This window comes from Cnephaeus nilssonii (genome assembly GCF_951640355.1).
Source record: "Cnephaeus nilssonii genome assembly, chromosome: 23".
Lineage (NCBI taxonomy): Eukaryota > Metazoa > Chordata > Mammalia > Chiroptera > Vespertilionidae > Cnephaeus > Cnephaeus nilssonii.
This window is the reverse complement of record NC_137094.1, coordinates 7080196-7101288: the sequence shown is the minus strand read 5'-3', so window position 1 is coordinate 7101288 and position 21093 is coordinate 7080196. Positions and strand designations below refer to the sequence as shown.

Genomic DNA, 21093 nt, shown 5'->3' with positions numbered 1-21093 from the left:
CGATAAATTGTTCCTTATTATTTTTTTAAAATAGATTTTTATTGATTTCAGAGATGAAGGGAGAGGGAGAGGGAGATATAGAAATATCGATGATGAGAGAGAATCATTGACTGGTTGCCTCCTGCACGCCCCCTACTGGGAATCAAGCCTGCAACCTGAGCATGTGCCCTTGACTGGAATCAAATCCAGGACCCTTCAGTCCACAGGCCAACGCTCTATCCACTGAGCCAAACCGGCTAGGGCTAGTTCCTTATTAGTGTTAAAACTTTAAAAGGCTTCTCAACTTTATAAAACATGTATCTTATGTGTCTCACAAGAATATAATACACAGGGTAAATTGTGATTTTAGAGTTATTTGTTTGTTTACTCTTAAATTTCTCGATCCAGCCTCATTCCCTCTGGCTTTATGTAAAGACTTTGAGATTCTCAAAATTCATGCAAAATGTAACATTCCATTTTGATACTGCTTTCTGCTTTGAAACCACCTATAAACCTTGAAGAGCTCAGAGTGTTTCTTTTGAAATAAAAATTATAAACTTATTAAACTCTCTCCAGTTGTATGCCTCCACACACCTTAAACTTTGGGGATAAATCATTTCCCCTGAACTCTGAGGTGAGGAGATCTTAGAGCAGGCGTCCTCAAACTACGGCCCGCGGGCCACATGTGGGTGTTTTTGCAGTTTTGTTTTTTTACTTCAAAATAAGATATGTGCAGTGTGCATAGGAATTTGTTCATAGTTTTTTTTTAAAAAAACTATAGTCCGGCCCTCCAACGGTCTGAGGGACAGTGAACTGGCCCCCTGTTTAAAAAGTTTGAGGACCCCTGTCTTAGAGTGTTGTCATTAGGGAACTCAGTCTCCAAAATGACTATTTCAACCATGTGGCACATTTAATCCAGGTTTGCTTCTGATTTCTACAGTAAAATTTTTCCTGAAAGAAGGTGTACTTAATTGTGTATCTATCAACAATTGAAAGCACATTTTTACTGCTGTCTTTCCTTAGTGGCATTTCTCTAAGAGTTTCATGTTATCCAAAATCCCACACTAAACCGATGGGTTCGTTCCACTTAAAATAAGCTTTCTCTTTACTCACAGACCTTGTCCTTTGACTGGAGCCCGTGCAGAATGACTAGGAAAGTGACAGCTGGGGCTGTACACTCTGCCTCTCTACCCCAGCCTCACGGGGAGGTGTTCAGAAGCGGTTCCCACGTGCCTGCGTGCGTGTGTGGTGCGTGTGTGCATGTGTGCGTGTGTGTGTGTGTGTGTGTGGTGTGTGTGTTTCTCCCCAGCAGTGGTGCAGATTGCTTCTGTTCTCTGAAGCCTGTGATTAGCCCCGTGTGCATTCCACGCTGCCGCTGCGGGGTCCCTAACCCGGGGTCTGTGCCTGGCACGCCCAGGGCGTTTAGTCTCGCTGTGTTTGACCTCCAGACAAGAGAATCCATCCTTTCCTTCCCATTGACACCAGGCAGACATTCTGGCCGATGCTCCCTGAGGCTCGGATACACTCAGCTCCCCTCCCCCTTCCTTCCCCAGGCGCTGACAGCTACAGCAGTGGCAGGGGAGTTTTTGAACTTGGGAAGTGGGGATTTTTAAATACCTTCGTGCGACTGCGATTTTCCTTTGTCCAAGTGTAAGAAGGTTCCCGCTCCCCGGCACGTGGGTGAATCGGCCGTGCAGTGTCTGCGGTGCAGGGTGCAGTGTGGCCCAAGGGGCCTGGGACCCCCAGGGAGGCGGCCCTGGGGCCGTGGCCTGAGCACCTGCTGGGGTTTAGCCTCTCAACACTCCCACCTCGGACAGGACAGGACGGGGAGCGCAGAACCGGGCGACAGGGTTTTGCTTCTGTTCTTTCTTTTCCGTCACTGCCGCTCCCTGGGTTGCTGGGCTGGTGGAGTGATGTCTAACCCTCTGCCCATTGTGGATTTGTGATTTGCGTTTTGTAATTAAGAGGAACAATGGGAGTCCATTGGGTCTCGTTATATATAATGGTTGGTTTAATTTGTTTCACTTCTATCTTGTTAATTGTAAATTGATCATTAAGATTTGAATTCTAATCTGTCACCAGGGTTGTGGGTATTGAGGCTAGAGCAATGATCCCGGTTTTAATCACTGATGATGAGAAACAAATTTTATAATTTTGGTACATATTGCAGTTCATATATTTTAACACTGTACTTTATGGTGTTATAAATATTGTTAAATGACTTTTAGTGTAGTTTTACTGTGTGGACTATAATGTATAAATTATATTACTGTTTTGGCAACAGTAGGTATCCAACTGTGTGAGTTTAATTGAAGTAAAGAACACACACCCGGCTGAACTAGTTTTTTTTCTGCATGTTTAGATGCTACAGAAATTATATTCTGTAAGAGGAGACTGGTGTCAGACTCTGCTAATCGTTACCAAAAGTCAAATGAAATCTAAAAGAATAAAAAATTAGGGGTCATGTTTTCTCTTCAAAAGCAATTATCGCTGTAATCCTAATGATAGTAAAATACTATAGTTCATGCCAATGCAATTACACACTATTGCTGGTATATAAAAATGCAGGGGAAAGTTCATGCTTCTGTAAAGCCAGAATTTACCTAAATTTTCTATGAAAGTGGATTAAAGCCAATTATCTTTTTGTGTGACACTAGAATAATCCTGCCACAGATGTAATCTCAGACTGACCCAGAAACTTGTAAGTTTACTCTTTCAACTTTGCAAACTATTCTTTCATTCAGTATACCACTGGCTCAAGGCAGATAAAAGATCATGTCCATGTGCATTTATCAAATTCTTTTTGAACATTGAAAGTTGGTAGGCAAATTATCATTATAAATAAAGGGAAAAAAAGCCCCAAAATATGCAAAGCAGAAAAAAATATTGTAGCAATAAAATACCTGGTAGTAATATGTACGTTACTAATGACACTTATATTTTTGTGACTCTAGGAGTAAGGCATTCTCAATATAGGGCATTTAGATGCAAATGCAAAGATGAATTAAAGAAAACATGTTCTGTGACATTACCATCCAGCTAACTATTATTAATTTTCTGTGAGCATGTAAATGTGTATGTAGCCTACATTTATATTGTGAATGAGCTTCTACTATAAATACAGTTTGTATTCTGCTCTTTCACTTACTGTTGCCTCGTGAACATTTTTCTAGATCACTAAATGCTTTGGAAATATAATTTTAATTGAATCATTTGTATGCACAAGACATTTAAGATGTTTCCAATTTTTAACTGTTATGAATAATAGAATGATAATTTTGTACATAAATCTGAATTTTTGATGATTCCGTTAGTGGAGATGCCTAAATGGGGATTATTTTGGTCCAAAGACTATGAACTCTTGTAAGACTATTAATGGGTGTTACTGTGTTAAGTACTAAATGAATTCTGCTCATGGTATATATGTACACATATCAGTGAGAGAAGTGACAGATTAAATTAAAAAAGTGAGAGGCAATTTTGCACAGTGGGTAGCCCAACCCCTGAGGAGAGACCTGTGTTTGTGCCTGAGCTTGGCTAATGGCCATTGGACTCATGTTTACCTCTCCAAGAAAGGAAATAAACACTTACATTGTAGGACTAATCGAGACCATTAATATAAAGGGTGGATTTCACTATCTGGCATAGAGTAGGCATGCAATAAATATTTGACTGTAATCTGGTTTTATTATGAATTTCTCTGAATAATAGCAAAATCGAATACTTTATAAATGTCTATTGGCCATTTGTTTCCTCTGGGACTATTTTTCATATCACTTGTGTTGTTGTTTTTAATTGGAATATGATGGAAAGTGGGGATAGCACTTTATTAAATAACAACTCTAATCTTCCTTTGTTTCATTTTGTCTGTTTCCAGTTCCTTTTTTAAATTTTCAAAAACTTGCTCTCAGTTCTTTTCGCTTTTATGAATTTTAAAAAAACAAAGTGACTTTATTTTTTTGTAAAAATTCAGAAAATCTGGGGAAAGAAACAAAATTTCATTCCTAATCCTGACACTAAGAGTTAGAGATAATCCATATTAATATGTGATACACAGGCCAAAGTATTTTTTAATTATAAAGTGGAATTCCTGTCTTATCAGCATCATATTTTTAATATGGTTTTATTGATTTTCGAGAGACATAGAAGGGAGAGGAAGAGAGAGAGAAACATTGATCGGCTGCCTCCTGTATACCCACCACTGGAGATCAAGTCTGCGACCCTGGGCATGGGCCCTGACTGGGAGTCAACCCAGTGACCTCTTGGTGCATGGGACGACGCCCAACCAACTGAGTCCCACCGGCCAGGGCTCAACATCATATTTTTAGGTCAATAAATACCACCAGTTGATAGCCACATTGTCAGAATAGCATTTTGATACTCGTTTGTGGAGTAATGTAATCCGTCTTCTGTCGACAAATTTCTGGGTTCAGTTTCCAGATGTTGCATTGCAGAGCAAGGTTGCTCCATGAAGCAATGCTACAATGAACATTATGATTTCTTGTGAAAAAGTTTTATATTTTTATATTTTAAATATATTTGATTGATTTTTTACAGAGAGGAAGGGAGAGGGATAGAGAGCCAGAAACATTGATGAGAGAGAGACATCGATCAGTTGCCTCCTGCATACTCCCTACTGGGGATGTGCCTGCAACCAAGGTACATGCCCTTGACCAGAATCGAACCTGGGACCCTTGAGTCCACAGGCCGATGCTTTATCCACTGAGCCAAACCAGTTAGGGCTATATTTTTATATTACAAAATCTATGTTTCCATTGTGGTTTTTCTTTTAAAAAGGTGACTTTTATTCTGGAAAAGTGCCTAAAAATAGATAATTATTCTTCTGCATTTTTTCCTAATGTGGTTTATGGATTTTTTTTTGTCCTTTCAGAATTTTATTTTAGTGCATAGTGCATATTGTGATAGGAGGTACTAGTCCTGAGAGAAAACAAAGTTAACGATTTCTTAGAAAACTGCCCCTAATTCTTATATTGTATGTGATTTTGAAAGGAGAAATGTAAGTCATTAATTCATTTAGGCTATTTCAAATATCAGTAAATTCTTATTAGGAGAAGCAAATGTAGGTTGAGTGTTTTATCTAAGCTTGAAAATGAGATAATCCATGCCCTCATGTATAATCTAGTAAGGAAGATGAGGCATAGAGCACAGCTTTGAGGAATAAATTAGAGGCTAATGCATGCATAAAAGCGAGAGGTAGCTTCAGAAAACGTGCTGACATATTGAGAACCGCTAGGTATTAATCAGGGCAAGCTCCCTTCAGCGTGACAGGTGAACCAAGATGAAAACAAAATAGGATGGAGGTGAACTAAAGGTGAGAGATGGCTTCACCCCTGGAAGCAGCCCGGTCCTTGGGGTGAATTCCGTTAGCAAAGTTAAAGCTTTTCTTCACCAGCAAGAGCAGGCTTTCTCACCTAACGGAGGAATCCTTTCTTTGGAGGGAAATAATTTTACATCAAGTCTTACTTAAACTTCAAGAAACAAGCCAGTCATTAACTCATCATTTAATATGCAAGAGTTTTAAACTCTCTGTTCTAACCAGGAAGAGATGGTGGTCGTGGGAGCCACGCTAAATTCAAAGAAGGACAAAGATACGATTTTTCTTGGACAGACATCTTTCTGATCTTCAAGTTTTGAGATTTGAGATAGTCACCGAAGACACTGAATAGGGAGGGACGTCAGTCATCACCGGATTAGATAGCTACAGTCCCAAATGAAATGTGTGAAGACAGAGAGGAGGTTGGGGGCATGGTCCCTGATGTAGCAAAGTGGAGGAAGCTGCCTGCTCTCAGGATGCCAGACAGCCTTGGAAGGCAGGCGTGGTACAAGGACTGAAACCTAAATGGACAGTTTCACCCTCACCCATGAAGCGAGGTGACTGTCCCTCTTCCACCCGGAAAACTAGAGGCATCGTCTCTGAAGAGAGTCAACCAGCAGGCGCTGGTTAAAATAGGGGCACTGACGTTAGAATAGAGGGATTAGGAGGAAGCCTGCATTCTGAAAGGTGAGATCCCCACCCTCTATTTCCGCCCAGCTCCTAGGCCACTGACAGACAGGTTGTACACATGAGGCAGGAAACTGGAGGCACCTTCTCTTGAGAAATAGAAAGGCCACAGCAGAAAGGAGTACAGATACTGCTATTGGGAATCTCCCACGTGAGAAGATAGCTTGCTGCTCAGTTGCTCTTACACTGAAGCCCACTCATTCAGGGAAAATAAATGTACACAAATGCCAATGTAATCATAATATACCACTTAGACAGCAAGGATCAATACGTAGGTAGTCTTTATGACATAAATACTGATAACGATTTAACCACAAGTTAAAATGCTAATAATGACATTGACAAGGTGGAGATGGGAGTAGAGGGCATATAAAAAGAGTTTAATTTTCCTCTACCATAATGGATCAGTATAAATTTTTAATTTATGAAATATGAGGTATTTCTATAAGCAAATTAAGAAATACAAAGATAAATACCAGAAGAAATAGCTTTAACATTTTTGAAAGTATTTGTCACTGCTCAGCTGGGTAGGAGGTCCAGGGGCCGAGGACTGCCAGTTGTCATTATTATGCCTTTTGAAACTATATGATTTTAATCGTGTGCCATTAAACTAGCTGTGGTACTTAAAAGAAACTACTCTCTGTTATAGAAATTATATGTGGGGTTGCTCCATTAACAGCCTGCTGCTGGCCTAAAATAGACAACTCAGTAAATATTCGATAAATGAATGATGGCCTTTTTAAAAAGGGATTTGATCATTATCATTGTTGTCTGGTTGGCAAAGCCATCTCTATTAGAGTAAGTTGTTACTCCTTTATCTGTCTGCCACTTGAGTCCCTGCCATATAGACCCCTCTTCCAGATAGTTTACAATCTCTGATATATGTTACTTCACATAACATTTTTATTTACACTGTAAAGTTTAAATATGGAGTTTCCGACAATGTCAAGGTTATGCAATCAAAACATGCTCTGGCAGTAAGAACCTCCAACCGTTATTATTTTTGTGCTTGAACTTCTCCAGATCTGCAATAGCCCAGCTCAGTCAAGAGAAAAAGTACGCATACGACAAACTGAAAAAGTTACAGGAACGAAATGATGAGTTGGAGGAGCAGTGTGTCCAACACGGGAGACTCCATGAGATCATGAAGCAAAGGTAAGACCTGATGTGCCATATACACCTGTTTGGTTCATAAACAGAATAGGAATTGCTGTGCAATAAATAGAATCCATGATTCCTCGGCTACTTAAGGGGCGTGCTCAAAACCCCATACTCTTATGTCTTTATGCTTTCTCCGCTTGGGCTCTTCTCATAATACACAGGGAGGAGAGCACACCTCCTCTTAACTGTTCTCTAGAGACATAGCCGCAGATGTAATACAGAACACTGTAGGAAAACCGTCCCCTCTAAGGTGTACTTTGGTAATGTGATATGGAGGAACTTCAAAAGTTCTCCTCCAGAAATGAGGTTTTGTAGGCTTTTTGTAAGATGAATCACGTAGTAGGCCTGAGAAGGTCGATATCTAAGCAGAGGTGGTACTGAGAGTGTTTGCCTCTGGCTCTCCCCAGTGCTGTTGCTGTGAGCAGGTCACTCACCCTCTCTGAGCATCAGTTTCTTCATCGGTATTGGGGCTAATAATACCTACTTTGCAGTTGAATATAAAGATCAAATGGAATATATAGAAAGCACGTGGCTCATACTGGCCATCTACTCCACAGCATCATGGCATTTACTCTTTTTCCAGATGAAGAAACGCAGGCTCAGAGAGACTGATGGATTTGCTCAAGGTGGCAGATTAAGTGTAGAGTTCCAACTTGAATCTTCATCTTTTGACTCCGAACCCCTTTCCTTTTCTGTGCAGTATTTTTGTAATAAACACAGCCCCTTATTTCCTGTGGAGGTATCATCTATAATTTCTGTGTAATGATGAATTCCCCAGGAAAAATATTCCTGTGTTTTACACCACACAGTGAACAGGTCTCCATGGATGCTGACGTCCACACTGCGGTTGCGCACATGACAATAGCAGTCAGCCTCCGGGCGGGGGCGGGGGGGTGGGGGTTGTGTTTCGGCAAGGACCAGAGAGTAAAATATCTTGGGCCTTGGGGGCCACACGTGGTCTCTGTCCACACAGTTGTCTTCGTTTGGATCCTGACTTGGTTTTTACAGCCTTTATATAAACAAAAACCATCCTCAGCTAGAGGGCCAACAATTACTTTTGTATATTGCTTTCTTTCAAGTTCCCCAAATGCACTCACACATATTGTCTTACCGTGAAACAAAGCTGGAAAGTAGCTGTTGGTGTCACTGCCGTTTGCGGATGGAGAAGTAGGGCTCAGGAAGATGAGGTTGCCAGCTGAGGGCCAGATAGCAAATGCATCAGTCATTCACTCGACAAATATTTATTGATTGCTATTACATGTCATGTTCTCCACCACCTGCTGGGAATAGAACAGCAAAGTAAATACCATTCCCAGTCTAATCGGGAAACTGACAGAGCTTCAGCCTTATAGGGCAGATGAATGTTGATGAGTAATTTTATAAATATCTAATCAATTGCAGTAAGGATCCGTTCTATGAAAGAGAAATGTGCTTTGTGGGGCAAGCACATTCTATAAGGAGATTTGTCTTGACCAGGAGGCGTTTCAATGAGAAAGTAACCGTTGAAATGAATCTGTCAGCAGCAGGGTAGGGATTACTAACCTTTGCTAGCAGGACTGGCAAGCTGTGCCCAGGCCACAGCCTTCTTGCGTGGCTCAGGGACCTGGGCATGCTCGTCACTTGCATGTCTGTGGCTGTTTTCACACGGCAATGTCAGGGTGGAGCCGCTGAGTCAGAGACTATGACCTATTGGCCCACAGTCTAAAACATTTACTATCATTGGGCTTCATGAACGGACATCACTGGTTACATTTACAAAAATATTTTTAGTAGAAGATTGAGTGCAGAAACCATATCAGAGTGGACTGAAAAGTGAGTGTGAGTAGAAAAACGGAAATAGCAGATTTCAACCTCTATTTTACGAGATGTGAAAGGGAAAGGGGAAAAAGCAAGGCAGACAGACCAGCCAACCGGTGGGGGAGGGTGCCCTGGGAGGGGCATTTGGGAGCAGAGAATTGTTTGTGTTAATCAGAGTGGGTGTGAATGTAGTAAATTCTGGTTGCCGAGGTCATTAAAGTTGTAAAGTCAGGAAAAGGACATTTTTCAACAACTGGTTTGGAGTTCCTGGTGTCTACAGAGGCCGTCCAGAAAATTCACGTTAAGGATAGCAATGGCATTACTTTCTAGTTATGTTTTATTTTTTAAACATATTTTTAATGTTGATAGTATTACAGATATCTTCCATCCCCCCTTAATCCCCTCCTCCTAGCCCCTACCCAACCCCCAGGTCTTTACCACCATAGTGCCCATGTCTATGGGCTGTGCATATAAGTATACTAGAGGCCCGGTGCATGAAATTTGTGCACGGGTAGGGTCAGGTAGGGTCCTTAGGCCTGGCCGGCGATCAGGGCCAATCTATGGGGCAACTGGTGGGGCGATAGGGGGGCCCCCTGCTGGCACCCACCTTGGCTGGCCTGGGCCTGCAGGCTGGGGCAGCTCCTGCATTGAGCATCTGCCCCCTGGTGGTCAGTGCACGTCATAGCAAGCGGTCATTCTGCTGGCCATTCAGTTGTTCAGTTGATTTGTATACTAGGCTTTTATATAGAGAGATAAGTTCTTTGGTTTATCTCTTCTCATCCCCAGAACCCCACATCAAGGTATGTCAGTCTGTCCCATGCCTCCATGCTTCGGGTCTTATTTTGTTGGTCAATTCACTTTGTTTATTTGATTCCACAAATAAGTGAGATCATGTGATATTTGTCTTTCTCAGATTGGCTTATTTCACTTAGCATAATAGTCTCCAGATCCATCCATGCTGTCCCAAAAGGAAAGAGGTCTCTCTTTTGTACAGCTGCATAGTACTCCATTGTGCAAATGTCCTACTAGTTATATTGTAGAGTGAGCATCAGTTCATATACTAGTATTTCCCCATAGATTATAGACCCATGTGAGCCCCATAGTGTAGGCAGAGGTAACGAGCCCTCGAGCCAGTGAAGACCGCTGAGCGGGCTCATGTGGTCACGTTCTCTGTCACAACCCCAGCAATCTGGTTGTCTTGTCACTTATACAGCATCACATCATTTTTTCTTTCTTTTATTAATTATTATCTAAATTATTTGCATAAAAACTATTGACTGAAGACATGAAGCTGCTGATTGAAAGGTAACTAATAATGAGTTTAAAATTGGTCTTCTATAAACTAACCTCAGAATGATCTTTAATAAACCTGTAGTATTTTTCTAATAGGAATTTTATTCCTGGAAACAAATGTAAAATAGGAAATAGATGATTGATTTTTATCTCATTTGACATTTCAGATTGGGGAGAATTAAGACTGTTCACTATTTTCAGAAAGCACTCGAAGAGAGAAGCCTGTGCTGAAAGTCTCTTCCTCTGTTTGGTGGCAAATGCATATCATGGAGGAAAAGCAAGTTCATGAACTGTTTGCAGCAGGGATAGCATGCAGACTGTGGGCGATGGGAACTTAACAGATTAAAGAGAATGTTTGGTTTTGGGATATCTTTATGATATAGAGTGATATTTTCTGAGCGTTTTTTTTCTAGAAATTAATTAATTCTGCAAATGGCTATTCCCCATGAAGTTGTGTGTGTGTGTGTGTGTGTGTGTGTGTGTGTGTGTGTGTGTGTACAGGGGCAGAGCCACTTACCATTTTGCATAAATGTAGAAAAGCAGCATTAAAGTGGCTTCTGAGTCACTCTTTCCCACGATATTCGAAGTCTTGTTGTTGTTGTTAATCCTCACCTGAGGATATTCTTTCCATTGATTTTTAGAGAGAGAGGAAGGAAGGTGTAGAGGCAGAAACATGGATGCGAGAGAGACACATCGATTGGTTGCCTCCGCCATGTGCCCCGACCAGGGCTGGGGATCAAGCCTGCAACCAAAGTACGTGCCCTTGACTGGAGTCGAACCCAAGACCCTTTAGTCAGGGCGCTGACACTCTAACCACTACTGAGCTAAACCGGCTAGGGCTGTATGCAAATGTGAATGTTTATATGCTGGGCAACTGTCTTTCGGAGAAAGTAGACACCCATCTAGCTGAGGCATTGCTGACCGGTTGCAAATGTGGTGGCTGGAGGCAGGCGCCTGGCGTGGGTGGGTATTAAGATGCCAAATATGCTCTTATGCTCAATTGTTTACTAACCAGCAGCGCTGCTTATCTGCTACTTTTTCACCTTCTTCTTGGTCATACTTCCCCTCTGTCTTTTCATGGTTCTGTGGCTTTGCGTTGGTTCTTTATGTCTAAATGCACACTTGTGGCCCGGACCGGTTTGCTCAGTGGATAGAGCGTCGGCCTGCGGACTCAGGGGTCCCAGGTTCGATTCTGGTCAAGGGCATGTACATTGGTTGCAGGCACATCCCCAGTGGGGGGTGTGCAGGAGGCAGCTGATTGATGTTTCTCTCTCATCAATGTTTCTAACTCTCTCTCCCTCTCCCTTCCTCTCTATAAAAAAAATCAATAAAATATATTTTAAACAAAATGCACACTGTGGCCCCGATTTTATACCCTTACGCAGTAAAACGGTGTGCCTTCGTGTGGCATTGTATCAGACTCTCACTGTGAGGCCGTGTTATCTAAAACCTGAGCCTTCCAGGTTATGAAACCTGGATTTTAAGCAGCCGTCTAGTGGCAGGGAACTGTCCTGTAAACAGTTAAAGGACGTGGAGACAATGAGCTAGCCTAACATCGAGGGGGTTGTACGCAACTCAGATCAGCATTTAGGAAGGAATCAATCCAAACTGTGCTGGTCATCATTTCTCACCCTTTCTGAACTGTGTTGTTAAAAAGGATGCCATGTCGTCAGCTTGATTCTTGAGCATCACAGAACTTCATTCAGAAAAGTGGGAGGAATTGAAGAAAGTTTTATTCACAGCCCCAAATCTTAATGTATATGCTGCATATAACATCTGTAGGTATGTCTAGATAAGACTGCCAGTTTCCATTGGGAAAAAAAAAAAAGAAGAAGAAAGAGGGTCTGTCAGGATTGAAGTGAATAAAACCTTGTATTTTCAATTCCTAAAATATCCCAAGTAGGTAGCAGTGACAATAGATGTATGATGGTTTTGGCTCACGCGTAAATGTGGCCGTGTAGCCATAGGTGGTCATGTTATCCCAGAGGTGGCTTTACACCTGCGCCCAGAGTGTGTCTTGGGCCGAGGGTTTGAGAAACAGATGTGAGGAGGCTGGCGGAGTCCGGCAGATGTGTGTCTGTCCCTCCGGCGTCACTGGCTGTAATTTAACGATGAAAACGTTGCGACCATCTGGAGAGCAGAGTGGCTGAGGTCTGTGCTGGGAAGTACTGAGACCAGCTTGACTTCATAGACCCTGGATTTTTATCAAGGAGAGCGGTCAGGTCCGCCTGGCGTGGCTCAATGGTTGAGCGTTGACCTTTGAACCAGGAGGTCACAGTTCAATTCTTGGTCAGGGCACATGCCGGGGTTTTGGGCTCGATCCCCAGTGGGAGGCGTGCAGGAGGCAGCCGATCAATGATTCTCTCTCATCATTGGTGTTTCTATCTCTCTCTCCCTCTCTGAAATCAATAAAAAAATATTTTTAAAAAATAAAATAAAAACAAAGGAGGTGGGTCAGGCAGTAAGGGCGTGGCGTGCTGCTGGGGTGTGTCTGCAGCCAGTTCCCGGGTGGCTGTCCCCCAGCATCACTCAGTGTGACCTCCTGCCCGTGACACGCTGCTGCTGGCTTTTATGTTGGTTCCTCCTTCGGGGGAAGCCCTGATTTTCACAGATAACCGCATCTGCAGAAAGAACATTTCCTAAAGAGCCACAAAGTCCTTGCTGCTGGTAGTATGTGGATCTCACCATTATTTTTTTTTTAGAGAGAAAAAACAAATTTCAGCCTCACTGTCACACCATCGCCCAATATTGAAAGTTAACGGCTGATTTCTTCTGCAGGAAGAAGAGCTTGCTAACCGTCTGGACCACGTGAGGGTCGGTTCGGAGACACACGGGCCTCCCTGGTTCGCTGTGCACCGCCAGCAGTTAGAGCCATTAGAGTTTGTGCTGATTTGCTTGGCGCGTCTCCAGCAAAATAGTCCATTAACATTCAAATCCATCTCCTAATAATTGAGACAATCAATTTACATTAAACAAGGCCTAATTACAATTTCATGTACAATTTAAATTCTATAGGAACAATCAGGGAGCTGTAGAGAGGGACCCTCGTGTTGATGCAGAGGGATGTTTTCCTAGGCTGCATAAACAGATCTTTCATATTTCCAAAATAGTTCCCGCATTCCCTGTGGTCGAGGGGACTCTCTTGTGTTTTATTTGGATGTGGGGACAAGTGTGTGCCTGTGGCTGCGTGTTTAACAAGGCAAGTGACTGTTTCTCAGTGTCATCGACATGGAAAGGGTTGCGATGGAATAAGGTAGATACTAGCTTGCTGTTTGACATGGACTGACTCTTACAAAAAGAACAAAGAGGCCCTAACTGGTGTGGCTCAGTGGATAGAGCGTCGGCCTGCGGACTCAAGGGTCCCAGGTTCGATTCCGGTCAAGGGCATGTGCCTTGGTTGTGGGCACATCCCCAGTAGGGGGTGTGAAGGAGGCAGCTGATTGATGTTTTCTCTCTCATCGATGTTTCTAACTCTCTCTCCCTCTCCCTTCCTCTCTGTAAAAAAATCAATAAAATATATTTTTTAAAAAAGAACAATGAGGAAGCAGGTTGGCTGATTAGTGAAGTGGGCATTATGCCGGCCTTTACCTTTGTGAATTAGACCAGGGGCCTGTTGTTCATTCAAAGGGGTTTTGGGCTGGGCCGGCGTGGCTCAGTGGTTGAGCATGGGCCTAGGAACCAGGAGGTCATGGTTCGATTCCCGGTCAGGATATATGCCCGGGTTGTGGGCTCGATCCCCAATGTGGGGCCTGCAGGAGGCAGCTAATCAGTGATTCTCTCTCATCATTGATGTTTCTATCTCTCTCTCCCTCTCCCTTCCTCTCTGAATCAATAAAATTATACTTTTAATAAGGGGGTGGGGATGGGGAAGGATGCATGGGGGGATGAGGTTGCCATGGTTGCGTGCCTCTGGGCCCTGGGAAAGCTTCTCACCCCCAGCCCGTGGACCCCCAAGGCAGGCCGACTCCAAGAACGCCCCCCAGGACCCACAACTCTCCCGTGTAAGCTCTGATGAGACTGGCATTGTCCGTCAGGAAATATCACAAGGGAGAATATAGTCAGAGTGATGCCAGGATAGCAAACAAATCCTGTCGGAGCCCGAGAATATATTTGGCTTCCACTCGCTGGCTGGGGCTGCCGCTGTACACGGTCCGGAATAGAAAGCGGATGTTTCGCTCTCTCCTCTCACGCGCGCCTCCCCCTCCTGTCTTCCTTCCGCTCCCGTGTTAGTGCACTTACTATTTTTATTATTTTTTATTTATACTCTAATTTTTCAATATTTGCCACTTGTGTGGATAACACATTAATTTTTAATGAAATATTTTCAGACTCTTGGAATAGCTGAGTCAGAGAAGAAAACTGGAAGTTGATACCGGCTCCAAGGCAGCGTATAAACTGAATATTACGCTGCTAACTTTTCCCACTCACAAGCGGCAAATGGTCGTTTTAAAAGATGAAATGTACTTAGATCTAAATCTCTTATCTTGGTGTAATTTTTGTGGCACAAAGAGTAATTCAGGCACCGTTCTCATAATTAAAATGAAAGAAATATCAAAACAGCATGTTAGGTAGCGCCCTTCAGTAATTTACTTTTTATCTAGAGTCACGTATTTTTGTCAAGCCTTGTTGCTGTTAAAAAAAATTCAGTTGTGACTGAAGTTGAGTCTGGAGCTTAATTTTTCATTTTAGCTCTGTTGCAGAACTAAACGTGTTAAGGAAGGTGGCATCTGTGTCTTTGAATAGTTCTGCTCCAGTCAGTAATTGTTTGTAGGTTTGTATTTGCAAAATTAATACTGGAAAGTATTTAAACAGTTTTATATTGCTTACTATTCCCAGAACTACAGCTTTATAACCTACTTTGGAATGGTAAAGTAATAAGAATGGTTTCTTACAAACTTTTTTATTCAAGAAAGTATGAACAGTTGAGCTCTAACATCTTGGAGACTTTTTTCCTCATTCTGAAATTATAAAAATACCAATTTCATGTTGGTAACTCAAATCTTATTTGAATAATTATATGTATATTCTCTTCTTTGTGCTTAAAATTTTTAAATGACTTTACTTTTCTCAGGAAAAGTTACTTATTCTTAATAATGAATTTATATTTTTCCAAATATTTATGATTTGTATTCCAAATAATCTATACTAATAAAAGGGTAATATGCTAATTAGGGCAGACTCTTCCAGACGTCCATCCTGACAAATCCACAGCAGCTGCGAGGTCCTGGGCTCATGGCAGCTGTGGGCTCAGGCAACCGCCGCGGCCGGCAGTGGCAGCAGCAGTGGGGTGATGGGGGCGGTGCCTTCCCCTTATCAGCCCAGTCGCCTCCCTTGGGGAGCGGGCCTAAGCCATCAGTAGGACATCCCCTGAGGGCTCCTGGACTGTGAGAGGGGGCAGGTCATGCTGAGGGACCCCCTCACCCCCCAGTGCACTAATTTTTGTGCACCGGGCCTCTAGTAATAATTATTTTATGGAACCCTGCCCATCTTATATGAGCTGAATTGCCTAGAGTGGTATTTTAAAGAATCAGAAGAGACCTGGACGATTATATAGTCCAACTCCTTCTTATCATCTACTGCTCACTCTCTATTCGTACCCCAACACAGACACTTTATAACTGAGGAAACTGAGGTCCAAAGAGACACGTGACTGCAAGACTTCACACAGTTCAGGCAGCGACCAGAATCTGTTTCCTGACTTGTGGTCTGGTGTTTCCTAGGTACCTACTCCTTAATGGAGATGTTCCCGGAATAGGGAGGCGGCCAGGGACTAGTGATCAGGAGGAACATGTTAAATGCAGATCAGTAATTAGATGTTCAGTGGAAACTGTCTTACCCCACAAGCCCAAGACCAGAAGTTGGACGGTTAATCGAAAGCTGGGGAAACCCTACCAAGGACTGTCTGATGTATGTGTTGGGCCAAGACATTTCCTTTGTGTACAGACCCCCTGACTTGGGGTGCACTTCGTTTTCCCTAGAAAACCCCACCAGAATCACCTCTCTTGCTGCACACACCTCTGGGTTCTCTGGACCAGCCGAGAACACGGACGCTGGGCAGCCTCCATGAGCAGTCACAGCCCCCTGACCCCTTCCGGAGCCCCCGCAGGCCTGGCGTGCACACCTCATTTGGCAGCCCTTTAAAGCGCTCAGCTTTGTTGACTCTTTCTAAATTATTCTACGCTTTTCATAGACTCAGCAGACTCTTTTTTTAACAAGCATATCTCTGAGTTCACTAAAAATTAATAATGCTTATGTAAGCAGCGAAAACAGGTTTGGGAAGAAACCTGAGTGACCTTGGGAAGCGGAAGGGGTGGGAGCAGCTGGGCCGCGTCGGCCTGGAGAGTGGCCGTCGGTGGCCATTGCACTGAGTGTCCCTGGGCGTCATTCATCCCCGTAGCAGGAAAGGAAAGCTTGGCTCAGGCGGCGACCCGGGGAGGTGCTGTCTGTCCGAGAGCTTCTGCTGGGCCTTGGAAGGACGTACTAGAGTCAGGCAGATGGAGACGGACAGCATCCTAACTGGTTTTATAAGAAGAATCTGCATTGCATTTTCTAAAAATATATACTTTTTACTTACATCAGAGAGGAAAGGAGAGGGAGAGAGAGATGGAAACATCAATGATGAGAGAGAACCATTGATCAGCTGCCTCCTGCACGCCCCCCACTGGGGATCAAGCCTGCAACCCGGGCATGTGCCCTGACCGGGAATCAAACCGTGAACCGTGACCTCCTGGTTCATAGATCGCCGGCCGGCCGGCCCAGCATTGCATTCTCCATGCACAATTTTTCTTTCGTACCAGAGACAGACCTGGAGGCAGAAGGGAAGGTCTTTGTTCCTTCTTGCTTTCTCTTCCCCCGGGGAGGAAGACCAGCCTCCCGCCTCCTTGCTGGGCCCGTGGGGCATTCTGATGCCAAGCAGACTGTGGCTGCTGCTCAGCCTAGAGGGTCGCCCTTCATGGTCCAGTTTTCGGATGACCTGCTGTGCATTCAGGGATGCTCAGGGCTTCAGCCTGCTTTCTTCAGGGAGCTGATCTGCTCCTTGCTTAAAGTCCTGGAAGGATTGCTTTCTTAGGAAAAATGCTGCTGAAAATGCAATGGTTTCAAAATGGGTTTAGGTCAGTGGTCGGCAAACTCATTAGTCAACAGAGCCAAATATCAACAGTACAACAATTGGAATTTCTTTTGAGAGCCAAATTTTTTAAACTTCTTCTAACGCCATTTCTTCAAAATAGACTCGCCCAGGCCGTCGTGTTTTGTGGAAGAGTCACACTCAAGGGGCCAAAGAGCTGCATGTGGCTCTCGAGCTGCAGTTTGCCGACCACGGATTTAGGTGAACTCTTGGATTAAAAACCCATTCCTTGCCTGGCTGGCATGGCTTGGTGGTTGAGCATCCACCTATGAACAAGAAGGTCACAGTTCTATTCCCGGGTTTGGGCTCGATCCCCAGTAGGGGGCGTGCAAGAGGCAGCCAATCAACGATTTTCTCTCATCATTGATGTATCTCTCTCTCTCCTTTCCTCTTTGAAATCAATAAAATATATATATATATTTTTAAAAACCCATACCTTGCTTTTAATACATGAATGCACGAAGTCTCCTCCCTAAACAAGGAATGCACAAATCGATAAGTAATGAACAATTATCCTCTCTCTACATTGGGAGAATGGAGTCCTTCCACTCTTCCTTTTATTTATTTTATTTTTTGGTCTAAGCATCCGTTCCACTTTGCTTTCTTAAGTAGGTCATAGTGTTTATCAAGATGACGATTATAGCACACAGCTGCCTACCCACACCGCGTGCTGTTACCGCCTCTTCTCTCCTTGGCCGCGTTCGCTCTGGCCCAGAGCGGGGGGGAGGGGGGGGTGTGGGGGGGGGAGCAGTTCCCCAAACGTATTCCGTGGGCAGTGAGCCCTACAAATGGCCTTTGAGAAGAGGATGTCTTAGTCTGGGGACAGATTGTATAAACTATCTACTCTCTGGAGAATCAGAATGCTCCTCTGTATACTAAAGGCCTTGAGAACTCTCAGAAATTATTCATCCATCGTAATGTTTCAGTTGCCTTTAGTGAAAATATTAATAAAAGAAAAAAATATTTATAAATGTTTAAAACTTGACAGACAAGGGCATGAGGATGTGGTGTGAAGGGCACACGCGGTGGGCAGGGTGTCCCTGGAGATATCACCCTCTAAGTGTGGGAGTGACCCGGGCCGCTTCCTGGGGACCTGAGTGGCTCTCCCTCGCTCTGTCTTCATCTTTCCTCCCCTCAGCCCTGGGGTTTATCTCGCTTCATTTCCTTTCTGCTGTAGCGAGCGGCGTGATTCCAAGTCCGTGCTTTCTAACTCCCAGGCAGGAGGGGCTGCCCGGGGCTGTCGCTGCTGCACACACCCGCACGCCAACACTGCGAGCCTGTGTTTCTCTCAGCATTGATGTTTCTATCTCTCTCTTCCTCTCTGAAATCAATAAAAATACATTAAAAAATATTTTCAACCTCTCATCTATATCTTCACATTGGAAAAAAACCACTCAATACTAGTGTGTCTAATTACTGTCATTAAATAATATAAATCTAAGTTTTATTGTATGATGATTTACATCCAGTGAGCACTCAATAAATATTCCTCACAACTATAAAATACTAGAGGCCTGATGCACAAAATTCCTGCAAGAGTAGGCCTTCCTTCTCCCGGCTGCCGGCACCGGCTTCCCTCTGACACCTGGGACCCGGGCTTCCCTCACAGCCCCAGCTTCGTCTGGAAGGTCGTCCGAAGGAAGTCCGGAAGGACGACTGGTCTAATTAGCATATTATACCTTTATTATTATAGATGCTTCAATCTCATTAAAACTAGAATGGCTGCTCCCTGTGTTTAGGCCACTAAAAGACTCATTGTGTTACTAGTTGTGAATCACAAACCCTCCTCTGTGCGTGTCTGGGGGAGTGCGAATGTGCTGATGGAAGAGAACTCTGTTGAGGATGATCAAGTATCTCATTTGCCATCAATCGAATTTTCAAATGTTAATTTGCTAGAATAGCTGCTGATCCTGGCTAAGTCGATTCTCTCCACTGCAGCAAAATATATGTATTTTTTAAATCAGATAATTCAGTCTCTAATCCAAATAGTATTTGCTTTCTTTCCTTCAGACTCTGTCTGTGACTGGGGCTGTGTGTTTAAAGTTCAGCTTTGTGTGTGGTATTCCTGTGATGATTTCAGCCCATAAAATCAGATGTTTATAAAAGCCAACCCGAGACCGATACTACACAGCAGTTTAGCAGCAAATTTCTGCTCTGGGTATTTAACGATAATTGGGATCTTTCTATTGGCTTTGCAGACACTCAGATTACTAGTAAAATGTAAGTACAGCCCATTTGGCAAATTCTTACACTTCAAGTCACAAATTTGCCTCTTGATTGTGCTTTTCTTCGCACCTAGCTGAGAATCTTGCCTGGTGCTTTTTTAAATCCTCTCATTTACATACTGGGGTAAATTTAAAATGAGAACAGATGAAGGCTGCTAAGCTTCTCTATTTCACTGATGAATATGGTATTTTGCTTCAACGATCTAGCTGTTCTATATGCAGTGACCTTTAAAGCGTGCACTAGATACTTCTTCTCATGTGCTGTGCGAGGCGGGCTACTGGTATTGTCTTCCCTTGGAGACCTTGAGGCCGAGGCCAGAGGCTACGCGGAGCCCCCACCTGCAGTGGGGCTGGAGGTCCGTTTCCGTTCCCAGGCTCCCACCTGCTCATCGGGCGGAGGGGCCTCCTGCACCTGTGGTTTCCTTGGCGCTGGGAGGTGATGCATCCACCCATAAGGCATTGCTCCTTGTCCTGCAGCCCTGCACACCATAGTGGATGGCACTGCACCTGTAGGGTGGGTGTTTGAAAGCCACGCACTTGTGGGTATATTTCACTCTAGGCAAAGCCAATCTATTAAATCCAGATTTAAAAAATGGGTACCCCCAGTGGCCATTCTTCACTTAGCAGCATCATTCATGGTAGTCCGTTCCCCTGGTGATGCTCAGACGTGGGATCCGTTTCCTAGGACCCTGTGTTTGGGCCACGTTCAAGGGCAGAGGACGTCTGATGATGTTCCCAACAAGCCGGCAGCTGGTGTCACCAGGTTGGACACTGTCCTGGGCCCAACGAAACCACAACACGGATCAGAATGGTCTCTGCACTCAGGCGTGTGTGTTTCAGGCGCAGGGACCTGTGGCACCGCGTGGTCCCCATGCGGGGGCTGGGCCTGAGCGCCGGCTTCCTTCTCCGGCCTTCGTCTTCCTGGTTTTCTGTTCCTCCAACTGCTTGTCCATCGGATGAACCAGAAGCCGCCAGCGTGGGTCGGGATGGAAGGCCGGCTCCTCAGCTTTCTCTCCGGGTCTGTGCTCTGGAAGGGATGCCTGGCATAGTTAGCTCTGAGGAAGGTGCTCAGGTTCCTTGTCATCCTGGCCCTGGTCCTGGCCCTGACCCCGGCTGGCGGGGAAGCTCCCTCATTAGCTCTGTGGCCGCCTGGGTCATCAGGGACTCAAGGTCACTGCCGTTCAGGTCATTCAAAGCTAAAAGCTGTGGGGGCATTCCAGGAGATTAGTGTAAGGAACCTGCAGGAATATCATCTGGTGACAAATGTGGGGATATAATTACGACATCAATAGTCTTTTTATTTTTATTTAAAAATGTATGTCTCCAGTTGTATTGAAACCAGGATGGGGGATCTGCTTAGAGGAAATGATAAAGAGAAATTTGAATGAACTGTCATCTGTCTGTGATTGTCTTCATGCAAATACAATGTATAGAGAGAACCAACCTTTCAGCTTTTATTTTGACACCCATCTGCCAAGGTCACAGGCAGT

At 44.0% G+C, this 21093-nt stretch overlaps 1 protein-coding gene across 7 annotated transcripts in view; it reads left to right on the top strand.

Annotated features, from left to right (window-relative positions):
- SDCCAG8 (SHH signaling and ciliogenesis regulator SDCCAG8) overlaps nt 1–21093 on the top strand; it is a 207459-nt gene that overhangs the window by 132623 nt on the left and 53743 nt on the right. For 5 of the 7 annotated variants that reach the window (XR_013813108.1, XR_013813109.1, XM_079763610.1 and 2 more), the window contains one exon: nt 7025–7156. Coding sequence is in view for 5 of the 7 variants with exons in the window: in XM_079763610.1 (XP_079619736.1) it covers nt 7025–7156 (132 nt within the window). In the remaining 2 variants the exon portion in view is untranslated. Of the gene's footprint in view, nt 1–7024; nt 7163–10419; nt 17168–21093 lie in introns of those variants that run through there. The other 2 variants (XM_079763612.1, XM_079763613.1) reach the window with 2 other exon arrangements.